The 23,467-nt window shown below is 38.4% G+C and overlaps 1 protein-coding gene across 1 annotated transcript; it reads right to left on the bottom strand.

Moving 5' to 3' along the window:
- Window positions 1-2,466: 2,466 nt before the first annotated feature.
- On the bottom strand, window positions 2,467-3,996 carry LOC122659275 (protein MOTHER of FT and TFL1-like). Its single transcript, XM_043854405.1, has 4 exons — window positions 3,802-3,996; window positions 3,632-3,693; window positions 3,526-3,532; window positions 2,467-2,610 (listed from the first exon to the last, which is right to left on the bottom strand). Exons 1-4 carry the CDS (start codon window positions 3,994-3,996, stop codon window positions 2,467-2,469), a joined length of 408 nt encoding a protein of 135 aa, XP_043710340.1.
- Window positions 3,997-23,467: the final 19,471 nt, after the last annotated feature.

Here is a 23,467-nt window from a genome sequence, read left to right as displayed (position 1 = left end):
GTACACATTCGTTTAGGCCATCATGCAAGCAATTATCATTTTCAGGTCGTAAAAGAATAATGGGCCAGAAATGAGCCTAACTGCAAGCCCAGGCCAGTCTGGTCTGAATTTTTGGAGAGTTATATTTGGCATCAAGGAAGACAATTATGATCAAGGGTTGAGATCCTCTCAAGCATTTACCCTCTTTTTTCATTCTTCACTATTGAAGGAGAGAGAAAAGCCACACGGAACCTACACCTGTTCACATGTGACCAAGGGTAGGATGGGAATAATTCTGACTAAAGCAACCAAGTACAAAGGAGGAATTTCTTATCCAAATTAGAAGTTTGACTAGAAAGTGGGCTGCATGCAAGGATCGGCCAAGATGGGAATTGCACAAGAAAGAAAGGAGAAATAGTAGGAGAGATAGGAGAGGAGAAAAGAAAAAAAAAAGAAAAAGAAAAAGAAAAGATAATCTCTCACCATTCCATCTCTCACGGATTTTCTCTCTCTCTCTCTCTCTCTCTCTCTCTCTCTCTCCCTCTTTCCCAATCTCTCTCCCTCTTTCCTAATCTATCTCTCACAATATCATCCCACTCACGGCTCTCACCACCTCTCCCCTATTTTCTCTCTCTCTTCCATCTCAATTCCCACTCACGTTTCTCTCATCTCACACACACCCATCTCTCTCACGTTTCTCTCTTCTTTCCTATTCCCTCCACTAAATTCTTTCCTTTTCTCTTATGCCACCTCACCTTCCCACCCTTAATCCCTAACTAACTCCCTTCTACGTGCCTAACCTCTCCCATATCTTTATTTTTTTTATTCATTTATTCATTTCTATTTTATCTCCTTCTCATTTTCTTCCCTCTCTCCTAAAATCTCTCCCCCTCTTTAATTCTACTTCCCTCCACCGAATATCCCCCTTCTCTAATTAGATTTTTCCATTCTCCCTATCTCTTTTCTCTTATCTTTTATCTTATTTATTTATTTATTTTTTATTTCTCCCACCTAACCACCCTCCACGGTTTTAGAAGGAGAAGAGCTCTCAAAAACGTGGGCTCTCTCCTCTCCTCTTCTCTTCTCCTCCTTCTCTTATATATACCCCTAGGGTTGGGGCTTGTAACGTGGGCAATTTATTAATGAAATTTCTTCTTTTCTCCTTCTAATTTTTGGTTTTCTAAGCTCTAGTTTGATAGTTTTATTTTATGATTTCAATTCCATAGTTGTAATGTTTTTTATTCAGGCTTTAATTTTATGTCTTTAATATGGTTGTAATAATTTAATTCTAGCTTAGTTTTAAAGCTTTCTAGTCTAGGCTTCTAATTCTAGTGAGAAGAGTTAGAGACTTGGAAGAAGAAGCCATGCATGGATTGTTCAAGTGTTCAAGCTTCTTCAATTTTATTCATGCAAGGCCTAATTAATTCATGCACTTTCAACTTTGGTAGAAGGGAGTAACAATTTCTTATTTTTATTTTTTTTTGTTCTTCTTCTTAACCTCTTAATTCTTCTAGTTTCTAATTTCTTCTTTTTATTCTTTATCTCTTTCTTCTTCTATTAGTTTTATTTTATTAGTATTCTCATCTCCATTAATTCCTCCATTCTATTAAGAATTTTCATTCTCCATTATTTTTATTTTCATTTTCAATCTCTATCTCTCTAATTCAATCATGCTTTTAGGCTTTTATTATTTATTTATTTATTATTATCATGCATTATGGTAGGATTTTAATTTAATTATTTTTGTTTTAATTTCAGATTTGGTAGCGCCATTCCAAGTGTGAGAAACAAGCAATTTCAATCCGATTCAAACCCCTTCGGGTTTTACATCTCTAATCTCTTAGTCTCATTCTCCCTCTCTAATATCTTTTTTTGGTTTTTTTATGTGGTTGTGAAGTGTGGCTGCAATTTATTCCTTTAAATCCACGTTAATTTTGATAGGTTAGATGCTTATGTGTTAGGACGCCAATTCAATTCACTAGATGCTTGTGAATTAGGATGCGTTAATTTTCATTAGTTTAATTAGTTTAATTTAATACTTTAATTTGATAAACTTTGCATTATTTTTAAGTGAGAAAAATAGATTGTCGTACATCTCTCTAAGTTCGACCCGTAGCTACGATTGATCCTTATGCTTGCGGTTATTATTTCTTGCAAACACAACACTTCGAGGTTACCGGAGACTCTTCAATTCTTCAAGATTGAAGTTGAAACTCAGCTTGGTTTCAAGGGCCGTCGAACCATATAACAAAATATCAATAACAAATCAAAAAATCGAGCTAGAAATACACCGTATAACCGAATCAATTACAAGGTAGTTAACTAAAACCCAATCCAAAGAAGCTAAAAAAAACCCTAACAACGACTACTATACATAGAGATCCATAATGAGCCCTCCCAAAGCTGAAAGCCCCCCAAACTTCATGCAACAACTACATATAGCGCTATCAAATCTCATAATCTCAGACTTTCAAACTATATATATATTCAGCGCCTCTTGTGGGCGGGCTCCTTACGTGCATTGAAGTAGACGGTGGCCACAGGAACACCGAGCTCCAGCTTATTGGCGAAAGCCCTGGTGCTGAAGTTGTTGCAAGTTTTCGGTTGCTCTACCTCATTCAACACACCCTTCTGCTTGAATAGCACAAATACGACTCAATGTATCCCCAACTGTGGACGAGGGCATAAATATGCCAATATCTCTTTCCCTGCATTTCTAGGGACAATGAAATGGGTCACCATGCTTCTTGTCAGTCACATTTAACATTATACAATCTTCTTTTCTGTTGAGATTTTGGGAGTCATAAAATTACAGTCTCACATAGGTTTATTTATTTGTGTCCTTAATGCCTTCATATACACGGAAAACTCTTTGTACCTAATGCTCTAAGGTTTTATGTTGGATCATTTAACCCTTCAACTAAGGATATAAAAAACCAAAACCAAATTGATATAAATTCCCTACCGGGCCAACTCCGGTTTGAGTATTATAAGACCGGTTGAAAACGGATCACTTTGGACACTAAAATCCAGACCAAAACCGATAAAAACCTGAAAATTGGAAAAAAAAAAAAGAAAACATTTTTTCTTTTCCTTATTCCGCTGGCTTTAATTTGACTCAATCCAATCCAAAAATCAGTTCAATCCAATTGAACCGTACCAAACTGACCGTTTGACACTCCTACCTCCAACACGATATAAGAGTCCAAATCCCTTTATAAATTTGAAAAACTTTTAAAGAAATTAAATGAAGATTGCAGCATGCAGGGCTCATGGAGGCTGAAGCCCCCTTTGTGGTTTTGTACATGCATGTGTAAGTTTCATTTCCATCGATCAAAGAGGTTAGTGACACTGTCACGACGAGTGTCTTCCAATGCAGTTGAGGAATTATCTTGGGCCGGTTTTGGCTCACACTCAATTCCCACCAGGTTCAATCCTGGTCAGGTTTGTATAAGGAATAGAACCTAACACCCCCAACACCTAGAGAGAGAGAGAGAGAGAGAGAGAGAGACCGCGATTTGGGTTTGTGCCACCAGGAATATTCACCACAATCCTGAAACCACAATTGAGAAATTATTAAAAAGAGAAAAACTACAACGAGAGAGAGAGAGAGAGAGAGAGAGGGTGCATGAAATAGTGCAGTAGTGACTACCAATGGACTAGTTCACACATGGAGGGTTCGCTGGGGCTTGGTGCATCTGGGTCAGTCATCATCTGCACCAATTCACCATTTGCATTCATATTGCAACAAAAGTAATTAACAAGAAAAGGATGAAACAAGTCTATAAATAATGCAGAGACACAGGGGGCTAGCTAGCAAACCAGAGTAAAGAGGTCGTCATGGTGGCCAGTGATAACCATATTGGGAGGATTCATGGCCATGGAAGGCTTGATAACACAGCCGTTAGTCACATTCTTGCTGCCATATTTCACTGACATGCTCACAGAAGGAGCAAACATGTCGATAACATCGCCTATAACTCGGCTGATAACCAGGGACTCCACAGAAGAAGACATTGTTAAACAAGAAGACAAGAAAAAGCTTTGAGAGAGAAAGAGATAGAGAGTTGTAACGGGGAAGATGGGTGAAGGGGGGATTTTATAGCAGCAGAGGTAAAAAGAAAAGTAAATAAAACTGAAAGTGAAGAATAAAGTGAACGAGTTGGGGGGTGTATTTGGCGTGCACAGGATAAGAAACAAAATGGGTTTGGATCCTCTATGGCCTAGGGTTGAGCGGCCATCGTGGTAGACAGCGACAATGGTTGGTAGATGGCGACAATTCAAAATTCAAAATTATTGCTCAAAATTAAAAAACGTCAGACCACCATCTATCAACCATTGGACAAGCATTAATTCTACATGGCGGCCTATAAGTTGAGTGCAGGACGATGGCTGTTCAACTCCAGACCGCAGAGGATCCAAATCCAAGAAAAACAAAAAGGCAAGTAGCATTAGGGATATAAACGGATCGGAATTGGCTCGGATAGTGCTATGTCCATATCCGCATCCGATTAACTTTCGGACAAATTCGAATAGTGCTAAACGAATACGGACACGGATACAGATCGGATATTTTATCTGTTTACATATAAATATAGCTTTTTGGATACCTATAGCCTATCCGTATTCGCATCCGCCTTGCTTTCGGACGGATTCAGATAGTGCTAAACGGATACGGACACAGATATAAAAGCGGATTTTGACTATTCATTTACATCCCTAAGTAGCATGCTCCATCCGTATACCCTTGCAACTGAAAAGGTTCACCTCTCTGTACTATCCTTGCACCATGAGTAAGCTACAACACTGTTGGTTAAAGCATTTCTCAGTGATTAAATGCGAAGGGTGGGTCCGATGAGACGTGTGACAAATTTGGCTGCTACTCGGGTTGCAGTCATGTTCTAGCTGCTTCAATCATATGCGCCAACTTAGAATCCTTTAGGGTATTTTGGAAAATACAAAAACCTAAGGGGGTATTTGTGAACCAAAGGGGAAAGGAATCATACCAAATTGGAGCCTGCGATTGGGGGCAGCCGGAACATGGCTGGGAGAGCACCCTTCATCCAAACTCTGTCAAAATCTCCTTTAGACGATAAAAATTTGTCCTTTTTGTGGGTCCCACAAGAATTAGTTCACACATAATTGTATCGTCAATCCAGATTATCTACGGCCTGCCTGCCTGTAGCAGCCATAGCAGCGCACTAATGAGGCGCGATGCAATGACCGCGCCTCATTAGTGTGCTGCTATGGCTGCTACGGGCAGCAGGCCGTAGATGATCACGATCCATTGTAACGTACAACAAGACTAAAAAATGAAGTACAACACACTGAATGGTGTGTGCTTGGGATTCGGTTCCACTTTTTCCCTAATGCATGGAAAATCCTGTCGGATTTACCTTTTTCCATGCAAGCTATAATGCTAATTAAGAAAACCATAAAATTACCACATTTTCTTTATTCTGTTTTGTAATCACTCGTTATGCATGCTTTCACATGTTTGTCTATACGAGAATGGATCAACTGCACGTACCAACAGGTGAACGTACATCTCAGAGTCAATCACATTTTAATTTTGTTTTCATAAAATCCCCTCCTCCCTTTGTAAATGGTAAAAATAGGGCAGGTGGTTGGCTCTCACATGTACGTTCACCTATTGGTACGTGTAGAGGAACCGAACTCTGTCCATACACCCCTTATAGCCTTTTTAGTATCCTTTTGAATTTCTTCGATGCTATGTTTTGTTACATGGCTAATTCCACTTGAGCTGAAACTTGATATGTAAGCATGGGACCTTAGGATCTATCTATCCATAGAATTTTAGCTTTCTTTAACCTGTGAAGTAGAACTTAGGTACCCATCCATGGGAGCACTTATATATAACTGCTCGTCTAGGAACCCTATGCTAGGGAGTTTATCGATTTAAAGATAATAATTATGATCTATTTTAAGAGGTTCTAAGTTAAGTAGAACAAAGACAGAATATATTATGTGTAACTTCAGTCAAACCAGGAGAGGTGATGAAGTGGTGAAACTTGAGGAGCAAGAGATACCACCAAGTGATTACGTTAGATACCTGGGGTCAACCATTAACAAAGAGGGTGATATAGAGGATGATGTTTTCCATAGACTTAAAGTAAGATGGATTAAGTGGAGAGGTGCATCAGGAATTTTATGTGACAAACGCATGCCTATTAAACTTAAGGGAAAATTTTACAGGACAATAATAGTACCAACGATGATATATAGGGTGGAATGTTAGGCTATTAAGAAGAGTAATATAGATAAGATGAGTGTAGCAGAGATGAGGATTTTAAGGAGGATGTGCGGCAAGACTAGGAGAGATAAAGTAAGGAATAATTATATTAGAACCGATTTGGGAGTTGCACCAATCCAGGATAAGCTTTGTGAGAGCCTCTTGAGGTGGTAGCCTTACCATATGCATATCCTTTCTTACCATTTCACCAGTAGTCATTTTAGGCCTACCCCTACCTCTTTTAGCTCCTTCAAATCAAATCTGGTCACTCCTCTTTACTGGTGCATCCATGGGTCTCGAGCCTAGGATGACTGAGGATAGAGTTGTTTGGAGGACAAGGACCCGTGTACCCGACATCTTATAGGGGGATGTTCCTGGGATGCTGTTTTGACTACTGCTTAGACTTTTTCCTTTAGTAATTTTATTCTATCTTTCTTTACTTTTTTACTTCTTTCTACTTCTCTTATTTATATTACTGTCAGGGTCTCTTCAGATCCATATAGCCGACCCCATTTAGTTGGATAAGGTTACAATTGTTATTGTTGTAATTATGATCTATTTTAAGTAAATAGATTTTATTCAAATAATTAAAGAACCCCTGCGCCAATTGTCCTCTAACAATATAAATAACCGTCAATACAAAATTATTCACTCTAATTTGATGCCATATCTACTATTTTTTTTGGGGTGAATAATCATGTCAATTAATGAAAACATTAGTGTCTTGTTACATCTTTTATTTTAATGTTTTTTTTCTTTCCAAAATACTGAATTTATCCCCTTCATCCCTCCTTTAATCTTCTAAGGAATAACAAGAAATGAAAACGTTACAAATATGATACAAAAGTCATGCACCTTTGAGATAAAGTGCACTGGCCTTTCTCATCCGTTACAAAAATGGTTTCCTCAATGAGATGTTCTTCAAAGAATTTTTAAAACCAAACTTTGCGATAATAGCAAATGGACCGAGTTTCCCTCCACCTAGGTTGAATGGGATCTCATTAGGGCTGCAACAGGGTCTAGTTGGGCCAAGCTTTTTAAAACCCCAGCCCAACCTTGAGTCCCCTTAGCTGAGCCCTAACTTGGCCCGACTTTGACCGAGGGCCTGGAAAATCCAACCCTGACCCGCTCTAAGGGTTGGGCCATGCTGACCCTGATTGGCCTTGATCATGGAATGGGGGAGGGAGAGATTGATGGATTGGATTGAGTTAGGGGTGTCAATGGGTCGGGTTGGGTTGAGCCTACCCTAAACCCTAACCCAACCCTAGGGGCCTTAACATAAACCCTAATCCAACCCAACCCTGGCAGGGCCTAAGAAACCCTCAACCCGAACTGGCCCTGCTAGGGTTTTCCCTAACCCGACCCAGCCCTGATTGATCCTGGTTGGGTTGAGCTGGGTTGGGTTGGCCTTGATTGACCCTGACTTGACCCTGACCCTGACCCTGATTTCCCATGAAATTAATACATGTCTATATGAAAAAAAAATTCATCGAGGAAAATTCATTTAACAATATGAGATGCATCAAGTAAAACAGAGGAATTCTCCTATCACAGGCACATTGAGGAAAACAGTCAAACAAGACAAAACAGTAACAAAATCTAAATAAATAATTTCATTTGTAGAAGAGTTGTGGGAGAAAGTACTAACCAAGTGGTGAAGAGCTTGAGAAATTGAAAAGAGAGCGAAGGCGAGGAACGCAGAGAGCAGAGGGAGGGTAGTGGGGAGAAAATTAGGCGAAGATGTCGACTAGGAATTGGAGGATGCATCGGTGGCGGTGATCACTTCGTCCATCACGGATCTATCAGTCAATCTACCTATCAATCTATCGATCGATCCCACAACTTTTGTCTTCCAAAGAAAAGTCAATAGGAAGAAGTATCCTAGCGAGCTCGGGGGGAGAAGTTTTTGGTCTAACTCTCTCTCTCTTGCTCCCTGCGCACTACTTCCTCCGCTGCTGCTGTCGTCTCCTCCCCTCGGGCCTTTACAACTTTGACCTCCTTCGGGGCTTCAAGTGGGAAGAAACAAAAACCCTAATGTTGGACCTCCACTCCTTCGTTCCCAGCCGAAGTTTCGGTACAAGCTACGCTAAACTCAGGATAAACCAAGAGAATGATCATCGGAAAAGGAGAAAAATCAGAAATAATTTCAAGAGAATCGAAGGCTAGAAGCAGCTAGCCAACTACAAGGAGGTGAAGCCTGTGAAGAAACTCCTTACTCAGGGAAGGAGGGGAATGCAGCGAACGACGTCAATTTCGATGAAAACTTGAAAAGTGAAAACTGAAAATTGAAAATGAATTTAGGGTTTATCCATCTTTTGGGCTTTTTTGTCTTTTCCATTTTAAATTTTCTCAGTTATACTTATATCTATAATATATACATTATTATATATTTATAACTAATACAGGGCCTGGCCGGGCCAAGCCCGAGGTGTTATCCCGAACCCGACCCGACCCAACCCGACCCTACCAGGGTCAGAGTAACACTCAACCCTAATCTGCTCTTCAGGCTTATAGATCAGGGTCGGGTCTAGGCAGGGCTCAGGGCGGGTTCGGGCCAACCAGGCATTATTGACACCCCTAGAATGAGTTGGGCTGGGTTGGAGAGAAAATTTTCAATTTTATATAAAATAATACTATAATAAAATATATTGTAGTCTGAAAATATTTTTTTCGTGCATTAGGGAAAAGGTAGAAAATTGAATCCCAGGCACACACCATTCAGTGTGTTGTACTCGTTTTTGTAGTCTTGTTTTACGTTATGATTATGTGAACTAATTCCAGTGGAATCTACCAAAAGGACAAATTTTGTCCTCAGAAGGAGATGTCTGTAAAGTTTGGATGAATGGTGCTCCCTTCCAGATTTTTATCCTTTGAAGTGCGATGCACTGTCCAACGCAGCATACTTGAGAATTTCAACTTCTACAAGGAGATTGCATGACCTTATTGAGATTTCTGCTTCCTAATATGTCAAATGTGATTATTGCGGGTTCGTCTCCCTTTGCTTTGGCAGTTTCAAACTGTAATCAAGGAACCATGATTAATCTGGTAACTCCCAACTTGGAACCTATACCCACTCATCAATCACATGTCCCATCGACCAATTCCTTCAACCCCACTATCTACTCCCAATCTCTTCCTCCCTTTTCAGCAAACACAACCCTACCCTCTCATTTAGTTGTCCCACCCTTGGACAAGTCAAACACTCCCACTTCCAACTTTTTCACTCTTCCACCAATTCAATCGATCAACATTCTACCTCTCACAATCCACACTCTAACCCAACCAACTCGCCCTCCTATATCTCAATCCTTATGCACCTAGAATAACCCCGATGTAGAGATATGAGATTGAAATCTTGGGATTCACCATCCTAATGTCGCAAGAGGATTGCCGTAGTGTCGCAGAAGGGCATATCTAATTAAATATGGGGATTCGTCGCCTAGGTAAGGGCCTAGGTTCCACTACACATCTTTGCTTTTCAGGAGAGGTAAACTAGTGACTCAATGGGATATAGTGCCGAATCTGTGTTTAGATATCTAGATGGGTGTCACGTTACAGGTTGGGAAGGTGTTAGCCACCCAACCTACTTGACCCTAGGATCGGTCTCTTTCTATTTGAACCGAACATTGCATACATCCTATTGAATAAGTCACTTGCCCTATGCTAGGTATCTAGGTATGACATGATATTTTCCTGAACCAAATTTCTAAATTCCCCTATCCTAAAGCATACATATAAAATGAAGTGTGAATGCTTTAGTTAAAAGGTTATGATGCCCTATTATGATCTAATAAAAAAAATAATCATGGCTTGATCTTAATTAAATTGATGAGAGGATTATTATAACTCTAATTAATCTAATTGGTTAAATGCCTCTTAGTTAACTATATTCTAGTTTACATGATATATATGAAAGAATTGTTTAATTCTAAATAATCTAATTTCAATTTGGTTAAGCCTAAGTCTAAAAGGTTAGATTGTATTCTGTGGAGGCTCATAATGTGGATATTTAAATAATTTCTTTTTGCTAAAGATCAGCAAGTGAATTATATTACTCTCATGAAACCATTAGAATAAGAAAATACACCATTGAGCTACTAGTCCACCTTCGACATGGATATTTAAATAATAGTAAACATTAGATGGTTGTAAATATATAATGGGTTATGTCCGTATAAGTATATATATATATATATATATATATGTTCACCCAACAAGTACTAGTAAGTTAAACATTTTCCACGATTCTTTGTTTGTATCAAGTTTCAAGTTTCTGTTTCAAGTTTCCCATTCTCTGTTTGTAATAAGTTCTCTTTATATCATGTTTGTAATTCAAGATCTCCTTTAATATAAAATTTGTATCAAGTTTTACTTAAATATTTTTCATATTTACTTGGTCGGCACAGCCACCTACATTGATCACAGCAGAAGACTACCTGCAAAATGGTAGATCGCTGAGGGTTACCCCCTCTGAGTGTGTAAAAGGATCCATATTGGATCAGCAACACCTACTAAGCACCCACACAAGTTCATCATTGCATAATTTCATTTCTGATTAATTTTATTGAGCATCCTGGTTATCCTACTGGTATCAGAGCCAAGTTCTATTTCAGTCGACTTTTGCTTCTTTGTATTTTCCTCTCCTTTTATTTCACTGTATACTGTCCTCTGGGAGTTGCGTCGGGGGTTTTAGTTACTTTCTGGAGCCGTGTAGGGCAGACAAGTGTAAGTCCCGCTAATGTGGGTGCTTAGCAGGTGCTCAATAAAATTCAGAGATCAAAGCCAGTAGGATAACCAGGATGCTCAATAAAATTAATCAGAAATGAAATTATGCAGTGATGAACTTGTGTGGGTTCTTAGCAGGTGCTGCTGATCCAATATGGATCCTTTTACACACTCAGAGGGGGTAACCCTCAGCGATCTACCGTTTTGCAGGTAGTCTTTTGCTGTGATCAATTTAGGCGGCTGTGCCGACCAAGTAAATATGGAAAATATTTAAGAAAAACTTGATAAAAATTTTATATTAAAGGAGATCTTGAATTACAAACATGCTATAAAGAGAACTTATTACAAACAGAGAATGGGAAACTTGAAACGGAAACTTGAAACTTGATACAAACAAAGAATCTTGGAAAAGGTTTAACTTACTAGTACTTGTTGGGTGAACTGGGTAAGCTTAAGAGACAAGCTTAGAAGGCAACTTGATGATCAACCGTCGGAGAATCTCCTTCAGAGGCTTACAATAAAATTAAAAAAGGAAAAACTTGAGGAACTACTTAGTTCCTATTGTTGATGAAGTCTTCGAAAAGAGATGAGTTGCAGAGGATCTGCTATTGGTTTCTCTCTCGAATTCTCCTCCTTCTCTTTGGAAGACGAAGTGGTCCTTTTATAGGAGGCCTACTGCGTTCCGGTAGTGAGTCTAATCTGAAAGGAATCTCGGGGTCACATGGGCTGCAGAAGAATGTCGGACTCCTTTTGACTTTCGAGGCAAAAGGCACCGAAAGTAATTTTGGACTGGAGTGCTACAGTGAAATTGACTTTTTTACTATTCATCTTTTGGCTTTTTTGTCGGTGATTTCTTAGGCAGTGGATCTTGGAAAAATCTTCAAAAATTGCACCAAGGCATTCCACGTGTAAAAACACTATTTTTCTCACTGGTTTGGTTAAGAGGTTTCACTGTATTAGTATGGGCCCAGTGGTGGCTTGACTATCCATGATCAGGGATAGTGACTGAGACACATCTTTTAAATCAGCCGCGTGTCAATTGCTTAGCCATTCTTTTGCTGTCGTCATGGCTGACGATTTTTCAACATTAGGGCTAGGAAACTAGCCCTTAGGCTTATCAAGGGTCTTTCTGGATGTTTGGCCCATTTGGCCCATGGATCTTCTAGTGGATCTTGCAGAGCAGGAAGAGAACTGTTGGCTAAGAAACTCAAGCCCATCATCTGGATCTTGGGCAAACTGGCCTTCATGAAGATGAGGGGTAATGGATCCAACACTGGATCGTTCATCATTGTCATCATCTTCCTCAGTGTCCAATTCGGCAAGCGGAGGTTCAATTCCAGCCTGTTTAGCCATAAGTTGAAGGCGTTTACTGTCAGTGGACTTGTCGGATGAAGCAATTTGTGGTTTGGGTTTAAGTGTGGTTAAGGCTTTGATGAGAGCTTCTTTGGTGCATTTACTGAAGTCACACTTGTCCCACCATTTTACTTTGAAATCTCTGATAAGAACTGGAATAGACCATTAAGGAGTTTTAGCCCGTTCAACAGCATACTCCCAATACATGATCCATGCTAAACGGCATTGGACAAAGAATCTGAGGAGGTCTGGTTATTCGGGGATTTGTTCAGTATGCTGGCAAAAAATATGGTAGGCTTAAAAAATCGGATCTGGTAGGATATCAAGAATTGGGCCAAAGGCAGCCCACCATCTAGGGAACCAATGTGGAATTAGGTTGGAGAACTTGTAGTCAAAGCAAAAGAACCAGGAGTGTTGGTTCTTATTATTTTGGTATAAGAATGCATGGTGTCAGGCATCCATATAGTCAAAATAATGATATTCTTGGGGTTGATAATTTTGGGAAAATCTTTTTGTAGTGAGAGGATGTGTACCCCAGTCTTTGGAGCTCAAAATCTGAAGGATAGTTACTGAAGTATGGGAGACTAAGTTGGGATCACTTTTATCAAAATTCTGTTTTAGTCTGATAGAGTCAGTGTCGACTAAAATGAATTCATAAAATTCCTGGTTTTTTGTGCTATTTGGTGAATAAAAATGCCAGCCTTGGTAGAAGATTCGTTGGGCAATCTCTAGAGGGGTTTTGCATCCTTTGGTGAATTGTTCATCAAGGGAGAAAAGATCTTGGTAAAAAGATTTTTGGACGTATTGGCTTCGGGGAATGTTTTGGGAGACTGGTTTGGAAATTGTGATGGAAGAACTTGGCCGAGCAATTGACTGTGAGGATTTGGTTGCTGAAACTAATTGGGTCGAACCAATTGCCAAAATTTGAGTGAAAGGGATATTTGCACTGACCTGTTTGGATGTAGAGACTTTTATCAACTTGTTTGAGGGAACTGGTTTGGCATAGGAGTCTTTGGATTTGACTGTGGTTTTGGGAATAGGAGGCTCCAAAATGGAAGAAATAGTTTTGGGACCCTGCAGGAATTCACGGGTGAGAAAATCAGGAATGGAATTCATATCTCCTTTTATATAGGCGATGTCAAAATCAAAACTTGATAAAAGAGCTTGCCATCGAGCAAAAATTTGTTTGGAAGCAATATTTAGAACATCATTTTTTAAAACTTATTTTGCTGCACTACAATCAACTCGAACAAGAAATCTTTTATTTAATAAATCCCCTTGAAATTTTTGGACGCCCAAAACTACTGATAAAACTTCTTTTTTGATGGTGCTATAATTTCTTTGGGCTTGGTTCCATAGTCCTGAAGTAAACTGGACAAGTTGTTCTTTATCTCCTAGAACCTGAACTTGTTTAAGTATACTTCCATAGCCTAAATCTGAAGCATCAGTTTCAACGATTTTGAATAAGGTAGGACCTGCAAGATGGAGGCAGGGAATTGCTTTGACCAATTTTTTGATGTTTTGAACAGCTGTAGTTTGGTCAGTAGTCCACGGAGGAGGTTTCTTTTTCAGTCTGGACTATAAGGTCTCACAAATTTGACTGATTTGGGGAATAAAATCACGTACATGGTTGAGATTGCCTAAAAACCTTTGGAGTTGTTTTTTATCAAGAATTTGATCAAGGAATTTATCTGCAAAAGCAATCGACCTTTCAATTGGAACGATTTGCCCGTGATAGATGTAGTATCCTAAAAATCGGATCTTTGTGTGAAATAATTCCATTTTTTTCTGGGAGAGGACTAAGCCACTATTTTTCATAGTTTGAAAGAAACTGTTTAAATGTTTGAAGTGTTGTTCAATAGATTTGGAGAATATGAGGACATCATCGATGTATACTATTATAAAAGTTCCAAAAGGATTTAATATATCATTCATAATGTTTTGAAATTCACTAGGGGCATTTTTTAGGCCGAATGGCATTACATTCCATTCATAATGGCCAAAAGGTGTGGTAAAAGTAGTTTTATAACGATCGTCCTTGTGGATTTGTATTTGCCAGAATCCGGACTTCAGATCAAATTTGGAAAATATAGTAGCCTGGTAAAGTTTCTGGAGCAGGTCTTTTTTATTTGGTATAGGATACCGTATCCATTGTAAAGCATCATTTAAAGGTTTATAATTGATTACCAAACGAGGTGTTCCCCTTTTGATTTTTGCATTTTTATTGAAATAAAAAGCAGCACAACTCCATGGGGACTTGCTTTTGCTAATCAATCTTTTATCAAGGAGGTCTTGTATTTATTTTTTACAAGTTTCTTGGAGTTCTTGATTCATTTGAATAGGTCTTGTTTTGGTAGGAATGTTTTTCTCAAGGAATTCTGGTTCATAAGGTAGCTGAACAATATGTTTGTTTCGGAACCAAAGAGCATCAGGAAATTCGGAACATAGGTCTATTTCAAGCAGTTTTTTGATATTGGATATTTGTTGCTTAATGGTTGTATCGCAGAGTTTCTATTTAATATGTTTATGTGCAACTTCTTGTTTTAGGTAATTAAGGTGCTTTTGTTTACTATTGATTAGGTTAACAGTAGGTTGTGTAGAAAAGGCTACAGCTTTGAGAAGGTCAATCTGTTTCATTTGGGCTGGTTCTAAGAACTCAAAATCAATTTGTTTGCCTAAGATTTGGGCAGAAATTCCTTGGTTGGTTACTAGAAAAGGTTTGATAAGTTCGAGGAATGGTTGCCCTAAGATTACTTCAGTATTCAGATCTTTTACTAGAATAAAGATTTGTTTAAGACAGGTTCCTTGGTTACAGATGTGAACATCAGAGATTTTATAATTTACATTAAGCCTAGATCCATTGGCTCTTGTAAGTTTTTGTGTTGACTTTTCAAAATATTGTGTTAGGACTAATCCTTCTTGTATACAATTTAATTGTGCTCCTGAGTCGATAAGTGCTATAGTGCTAATTCTGTAAGAGGAGGATATTACTAGTGTGATATTCACATACCATTGTTGACACAAAACATTATTGATAAGATCTATGAAATCATCTGCATTGCTTGTGGTTCTTCTGCTTCTTCTATTTCAATGTATTGTTGGATTTTCTTTAGTTTTGCTATATCAGCCTTAATATTTTTAATTTCAGTTTTAAGATCATTTGTGGTGGTTTCAAGGTTGGATAATCGTGTATGGTCTGAAGTCTGTGAGGAAATGGGAGTTTTGCCAAATCTTTTGTAAATTTGTTTTATATTGTAAGAGGTGGCTTTAGTTTGGGGGTTTGCTGTTGATAATTACTGTATGAGTTCTTGGGCATGTTGAAGATATAATTTTTGGTATTCCTATCTTTGATTTGATCAACAAAATAAAAAATTTCTTCTGGTTTCTCAAAAGTTTTCACTCCGAGATTCGTCTGTATCATGTGAATGGATTTAGATTCTTTGGATTCGTCACAATTATCACAAAAAATTCCTAGACTGCAAGTGCAAGGAGAGATCTGTTCTTCAGTGTTTGATTCTATTTGATTGATTTCATTGTCGTCTGATTCAGAATCTGAGTCGGTTTTGATTTCTTTTGAATCAGCTAAGAGTTGGATTTTGGTATCATCAGGCATAATTAGAGAGTTTATCTTTTTGGCAAGTCTATAGTATTTGGCAATGTGTCTTGGTTTACCACAATTGTAACATCCAGGCTTTTGGGTGATTTTTGGTTTTTGGAAAGATTTTTTGTAAGAAGTTTGTCTTGTTATTTGTTTATTATCTGATTCTTTCCCTGGTATTTGTTTTCTATTATAAAATATTCCTAGTGTGTCTATTATGTCTATGGGTTTTATTTTTTTATGCGGAGTTTCTTTGGATTCAAATCCAAATTATTCACAAAATCCTCCTAGTTCATCTTTATAAGATTTAGATTCTTTTCTGATTTGTTTTCTGAGTTTAATATCGGTGCACAAGGCTAGGCCTTCCTTGTGAACCAAACTGATAAGGTCGCCATATGTTAGGTTCTGATAAGGGATATCTCCATTGTTTTCTTCCCTCAACTTTTGTTTTAATTTTTCTGAAAATAAACTAGGAAGTCCTATAATAAATTTTTCTTTCCAACATGGAAGATTGGCATCTTCTCGTGTTAGGATTTTTGTCATAAATGTGTCTTTATATCATTTAAAGTCATGTAGTTTTTTACATTTAAGGTTTGATAACTGTTCGGAGGATCTATCATTGAGTTTGGTTGGATCTCCTAGGAAGTATTTAGTTATGCTGAAAATAAGGGTATTAACAGCATCTCCAATTGTTTGGTTATTGACAATGATAGGAATTCCTGCTTCGGTGATTTGAATTGCATTTAATATTGATTCCTTTTCTTCTAGACTAAGAACGTTATCCCACCATCCTTTGAGTTGACCAGTAAATCCAGAAATAATTATTTCTGCAATGGCTTGGTCAGGCATATCTTTGATACGATGAGCGTTGCTGACCATGGTCATTTCTTGGAGTTTATTAGCCAAGTTGTAATCGGACATTCCGTCTATGTTCCATTCATGGATGATGCCACTTTGATAATTAGCTTGGGAAAAATCTTTCCTATTTTCGATTTGGAGATCTGGATAATTAGGTCTGGGATAGTAATTTGGTGACATGTAGGAGCTGGTTATAGCATTAACGTATTCCTCCTCATCACTGGATGTTTCAGAGGAAGTATGTTGTCTTATGGTAGCGACAATGCTACCTTGTGATTCGTTTTGGGGTGTGTCAGCGATGACTACGGAATGTAATCTTGTAGAAACCTGGTCTAAGAAATCTTTACTTTCTTGGGTGTTGAGATTTTTTAGACTTTTATTTGATATGGTAAAAGGTTTGAATCACATAGTTGTTGAAGGATTGGTTTTATCTGCTATAATAGGAGGGTGGGACTCAGTATGTATGTCCTTCTGGACAAGATTCTCTATTCTAATCAGTTGGTGTCCTAAAGTTTGTAAGTATTGGTTTGTATAATTAACTTGTTTGATAACCTTTTTTGATCCATTAGTAACACCTTCAATAGAGCGGAAAGGTGTTGCAGGAATTTCTGCATTGTGGACTTTTAGTTTTAATTTTGCGGATGGAGGGTGGATTGATTCAAGGGTCTTATCTTCTGTCGTCGTCCAGGTTTGAAAGATTTTTTTATTGACGTTAATGTTTGAAAAAGGGTAACAGATATTTCTGTTACTTGTATAGATGTCTGGATATGTGAAAAATATTATATTGGTTTTAATAGTATTCATTTTTGCATACCAAAGATTTTTAATCTGTTGTTGTTGTTGTTTTGTAGAGAAATAGCTAAAAAACCAATCTCTTTTTTCTTTGTTTTCGAGGAGAAGAAAATCTATTTGGAGTTTTGGCTTGTCGATTTGGAATTCCTCTAAAGAGGCGACTCTAACTTTTGCATCATGTTGCATTTTTGTTTGTGTTGGTGTGGTTGGGTTATTTGTGGGAGAAGAAGAAGGAGAGCTAGCTCGATCTTCATAAAATCCTTGGACAACGTTATTAGGTGTTTGTAAACCTAATAGTTTGAAAGTTTTGATTTGTTCATGTAACCTTTGGTTTTCAAGATGTAGACTTGCTATGGTAGAAGCAAACGCATTGGAGCTCAAAGCTTAGCTAAGTACTTGGCTGAGGTTTTCAATATCCTCTAAGTTTGTTTTAGCTTTCTTCTTATGGAACGTGACCGTGATGGTTCCATCATGGCTTTGGTTTATAGATTCGATTTCAGTAGTTGGTTCAATAGGTGGCTCTACAGGTGGACACTGAAGACACCACTTGGTAGGGAACTTGACATCTTTCCAGCTTATGGTTCTTGGTGGGATAGTTCGAGAATGGACAAAGTTGGTTTCAATAAATGTAGTTTGTCCTTTAATGGTTCTCTTAAGGGCTCTGGATCTCACAATCTTCACGGCCTTATACTGGATTCAATGGACTATAGCAATGGGAATAGATCCCCTCTTCATTTTGTAACCACTGGTGGTAATGTTAACTTTTAGAGCATCAAGAAGATTTGCATCATTAAGAGGGAGATTTATATCAGGGTAACAGTTGAAGTAGACTGGTCCTTTACAAAGGCTTATTTCTAACATTCCTAAGAGAGAGTCTTCAAAATCTATGAATCGCTGGTCTCTGAGTAGAAGAAGGAGAGAGACGTTGAGTCCTTCTTTGTGGAGAGGTTTGATGGCTACTTGGATAAGTCCTATATGGATGTAATTGAAATATTTTTTAAGCTTGTTGAGGCTAACTGACTCTAGAAGTTGGATCTCTTCCATATCAGGAGAGTAGTTAATAGTTTGTTCAACAATTTTGATGGTTTCGCAAAAACTGTACCAATCTTGTTTGTAGACTTCTTTGGTCGGGACTTTAGGCATCGACCAATTTTAGAGGGACTAATCAAGATCACCTGTGAATACTTCATCACTGATGACGTTATTGTGCGAACTAAGTTCACCTACAAGTCGCGAAGACATAGACCTATCTAGTTGACTCATGGTTATCGGTATTATCCCCCCATACAGAAATCAAACTTTAGCCACCAAAGGGTGAAGGGTGATTTAGTACTAACAACCGATAGCGGGACTTACACTCGTCTGCCCTACATGGCTCCAGAAAGCAATTAAAACCCCCGACGCAACTCCCAGAGGACGGTATACAGTGAAATAAAAGGAGAGGAAAATACAAAGAAGCAAAAGTCGACAGAAATAGGACTTGGCTCTGATACATCAGTAACACCTTCAATACAACGAAAAGGTGTTGCAGGAATTTATACCTTGTGGACTTTTAGTTTTAATTTTGCGGACGGAGGGTGGATTGATTCAAGGGTCTTATCTTTTGTCATCGTCCAGGTTCTAAAGATTTTTTTGTTGATGTTAATGTTTGAAAAAGGGTAACTGATATTTCTGTTACTTGTATAGATGTCTAGATATGTGAAAAACATTATATTGGTTTTAATAGTATTCATTTTTGCATACCAAAGATTTTTAATCTGTTGTTGTTGTTCTGTAGAGAAATAGCTAAAAAACCAATCTCTTTTTTCTTTGTTTTTGGGGAGGAGAAAATCTATTCGGAATTTTGGTTTGTCAATTTGGAATTCCTCTAAAGAGACGACTCTAACTTTTGCATCATGTTGCATTTCTATTTGTGTTGGTGAGGTTGGGTTATTTGTGGGAGAAGAAGAAGGAGGGCTAGCTCGATCTTCATAAAATCCTTGGGCAATGTTATTATGTGTTTGTAGACCTAATAGTTTGAAAGTTCTGATTTGTTCATGTAACCTTTCATTTTCAAGATGTAGACTTGCTATGGTAGAAGCAAATGCATTGGAGGTCGAAGCTCGGCTAGGTACTTGGATGAGGTTTTCAAAATCCTCTAATAGGAGGCTGGGACTCAGTATGTATGTCCTTCTGGACAAGATTCTCTATTCTAATCAGTTGGTGTCCTAAAGTTTGTAAGTATTGGTTTGTATAATTGACTTGTTCGATAACCTTTTTTGATCCATCAGTAACACCTTCAATAGAGCGGAAAGGTATTGCAGGAATTTCTGCATTGTGGACTTTTAGTTTTAATTTTGCGGACGGAGGGTGGATTGGTTCAAGGGTCTTATCTTCTGCCGTCGTCCAGGTTCGAAAGATTTTTTTGTTCACGTTAATGTTTGAAAAAGGGTAACTGATATTTCTGTTACTTGTATAGATGTCTAGATATGTGAAAAACATTATATTGGTTTTAATAGTATTCATTTTTGCATACCAAAGATTTTTAATCAGTTGTTGTTGTTTTGTAGAGAAATAGCTAAAAAACCAATCTCTTTTTTCTTTGTTTTTGGGGAGGAGAAAATCTATTCGGAGTTTTGGTTTGTCGATTTGGAATTCCTCTAAAGAGACGACTCTAACATTTGCATCATGTTGCATTTCTATTTGTGTTGGTGAGGTTGGGTTATTTGTGGGAGAAGAAGAAGGAGGGCTAGCTCGATCTTCATAAAATCCTTAGGCAACGTTTTCATGTGTTTGTAAACCTAATAGTTTGAAAGTTCTGATTTGTTCATGTAACCTTTGGTTTTCAAGATGTAGACTTGCTATGGTAGAAGCAGACGCATTGGAGGTCGATGCTCGGCTAGGTACTTGGCTGAGGTTTTCAAAATCTTCTAAGTTTGTTTTAGCTTTCTTCTTATGGAACGTGACCATGACGGTTCCATCATGGCTTTGGTTTATAGATTCGATTTCAGTAGTTGGTTCAATAGGTGGCTCTACAGGTGGACACTGAAGACACCACTTGGTAGGGAACTTAACATCTTTCCAGCTTATGGTTCTTGGTGGGATAGATCAAGAATGGACAAATTCGGTTTCAATAAACGTAGTTTGTCCTTTAATGGTTCTCTTAAGGGCTCTGGATCTCACAGTCTTCATGGCCTTATACTAGATTCGATGGACTATAGCAATGGGAATAGATCCCCTCTTCATTTTGTAACCACTGGTGGTAATGTTAACTTTTAGAGCATCAAGAAGATTTGCATCATTAAGAGGGAGATTTATATCAGGGTAACAGTTGAAGTAGACTGGTCCTTTACAAGGGGATAGCAAGTCTACATCTTGAAGAATATGAGGATTTAACTGGTCCTTTACAATAGATTGGATGCCTGGTCCTATTTCTACATCTCCAAATCTATGGACTTGACTATCCATAATCAGGGATAGTGGCTGACACACGTCTTTTAAATCAGCCGCGTGTCTATTGCTTATCCATACTTTTGATGTCGTCATGGCTGACGATTTTCCAACATTAGGGCTCGGAAACTAGCCCTTAGGCTTATCAAGGGTCTTTCCGGATGTTCGGCCCATTTGGCCCATGGATCTTCTAGTAGATCTTGCAGAGGAGGAAGAGAACTGTTGGCTAATAAATTCAAGCCCATCATCTGGATCTTGGGCAAATTGGCTTTCATGAAGATGTGGGGTAATGGACCCAACACTTGATCGTCCATCATTGTCATCATCTTCCTCGGTGTCCAATTCGGCAAGCTGGGCTTCAATTTCAGCCTGCTTTGCCTTAAGTTGAAGACGTTTACTGTCAGTGGACTTGTCGGATAGAGCAATTTGTTGTTTGGGTTTGAGTGTGGTTAAGGCTTTGATGAAAGCTTCTTTGGTGCATTTGCTGAGGTCACACTTGTCCCACCATTTTACTTTGAAACCTCTGATAAGAACTGGAATAGACCATTCAGGAGTTTCAACCCTTTCAACAGCATACTCCCAATACATGATCCATGCTAAACAGTAGAAATAGTTCCAATACATGATCCATGCTAAATGGCAACATGCTTAATAAAGTTATGCAGAAATTAAAATATGCAGTGGGTGCAAGTAGGTGCTGCTGATCCAATATGGATCCTTTCTCACACTCAGAGGAGATAACCCTCAGCGATCTACCAATTTGCAGGTAGTCTTCTACTGTGATTTAATAGGCGACTGTGCCGACCAAGTAGATATGAAAATATGCAAGTAAAACTTGGTAAAATTTTAATATTAAAGGAGATCTTGAATTACAAACATGATATAAAGAGAACTTATTACAAATAGAGAATGGGAAACTTGAAACGGAAACTTGAAACTTGATACAAACAGAGAACTTGAAAAAGGTTTAACTTACAAGTACTGTTGGGTGAACACTGGGTAGCTTTGAGACAAGCTTAGAAGGCAACTTGATGATGATGATCAACCGTCGGAGACTTTCCTTCGAGGGATTACAATAAAATTAAAAAAGGAAAAACTTGAGGAACTACTTAGTTCCTATTGTTGATGAAGTCTTCGAAAAGAGATGAGTTGCAGAGGATCTGCTCTTGGTTTCTCTCTCGAATTCTCCTCCCTCTCTTTCGAAGACAAAGTGGTCCTTTTATAGGAGGCCTGCTGCGTTCCTGTAGTGAGCCTTATCCGGAAGGAATCTCGGGGTCACATGGGCTGCAAAAGAATATCGAACTGCTTGTGACTTTTGAGGCAAAAGGCACCGAAAGTAATTTTGGACTGGAGTACTATAGTGAAATTGACTTTTTTACTATTCATCTTTTGGCATTTTTGTCGGTGATTTCTTGGGCGGTGGATCTTGGAGAAAATCTTTAAAAATCATACCAAGGCATTCCACGTGTAAAAATACTATTTTCCTCATTGGTTTGGTTTAGAGGTTTCACTGTATTAGTATAGGCCCAGTGGTGGCTTGACTATCCATAATCAGGGATAGTGGCTGAGACACGTCTTTTAAATCAGCCGCGTGTCAATTGCTTAGCCATTCTTTTGATGTCATTATGGCTGACGATTTTCCAACATTAGGGCTTGGAAACTAGCCCTTGGGCTTGTCAAGGGTCTTTCTGGATGTTTGGCCCATTTGGCCCATGGATCTTCTAGTAGATCTTGCAGAGGAGGAAGAAAACTGTTGGCTAATAAATTCAAGCCCATCATCTGGATCTTGGGAAAATTGGCCTTCATGAAGATGAGGGATAATGGACCCAACACTTGATTGTCCATCATTGTCATCATCTTCCTCGGTGTCCAATTTGGCAAGCTGGGCTTCAATTTCAGCCTGCTTTGCCTTAAGTTGACGACGTTTACTATCAGTGGACTTGTCGGATAGAGCAATTTATGGTTTGGGTTTGAGTGTGGTTAAGCCTTTGATGAGAGCTTCTTTGGTGCATTTGCTGAGGTCACACTTGTCCCACCATTTTACTTTGAAACCTCTGATAAGAACTTGAATAGACCATTTAGGAGTTTCAGCCCTTTCAACAGCATACTCCCAATACATAATCCATGCTAAACGATAGAAATAGTTCCAATACATGATCCATGCTAAACGGTAGAAATAGTTCCAATACATGATCCATGATAAACGGTAACATGCTTAATAAAATTATGCAAAAATTAAAATATGCAGTGGGTGCAAGCAGGTGCTGCTGATCCAATATGGATCCTTTCTCACACTCAAAGGAGGTAACCCTTAGCGATCTACCATTTTGTAGGTAGTCTTCTGCTATGATTTAATAGGCGACTGTGCCGACCAAGTAGTTATGAAAATATGCAAGTAAAACTTGATAAAATTTTAATATTAAAGGAGATCTTAAATTACAAACATGATATAAAGAGAACTTATTACAAACAGAGAATGG

Source organism: Telopea speciosissima, chromosome 4 (genome assembly GCF_018873765.1).
Source record: "Telopea speciosissima isolate NSW1024214 ecotype Mountain lineage chromosome 4, Tspe_v1, whole genome shotgun sequence".
In the NCBI taxonomy this organism is placed as follows: domain Eukaryota; kingdom Viridiplantae; phylum Streptophyta; class Magnoliopsida; order Proteales; family Proteaceae; genus Telopea; species Telopea speciosissima.
This window is presented reverse-complemented; position numbering and strand designations above follow the sequence as displayed.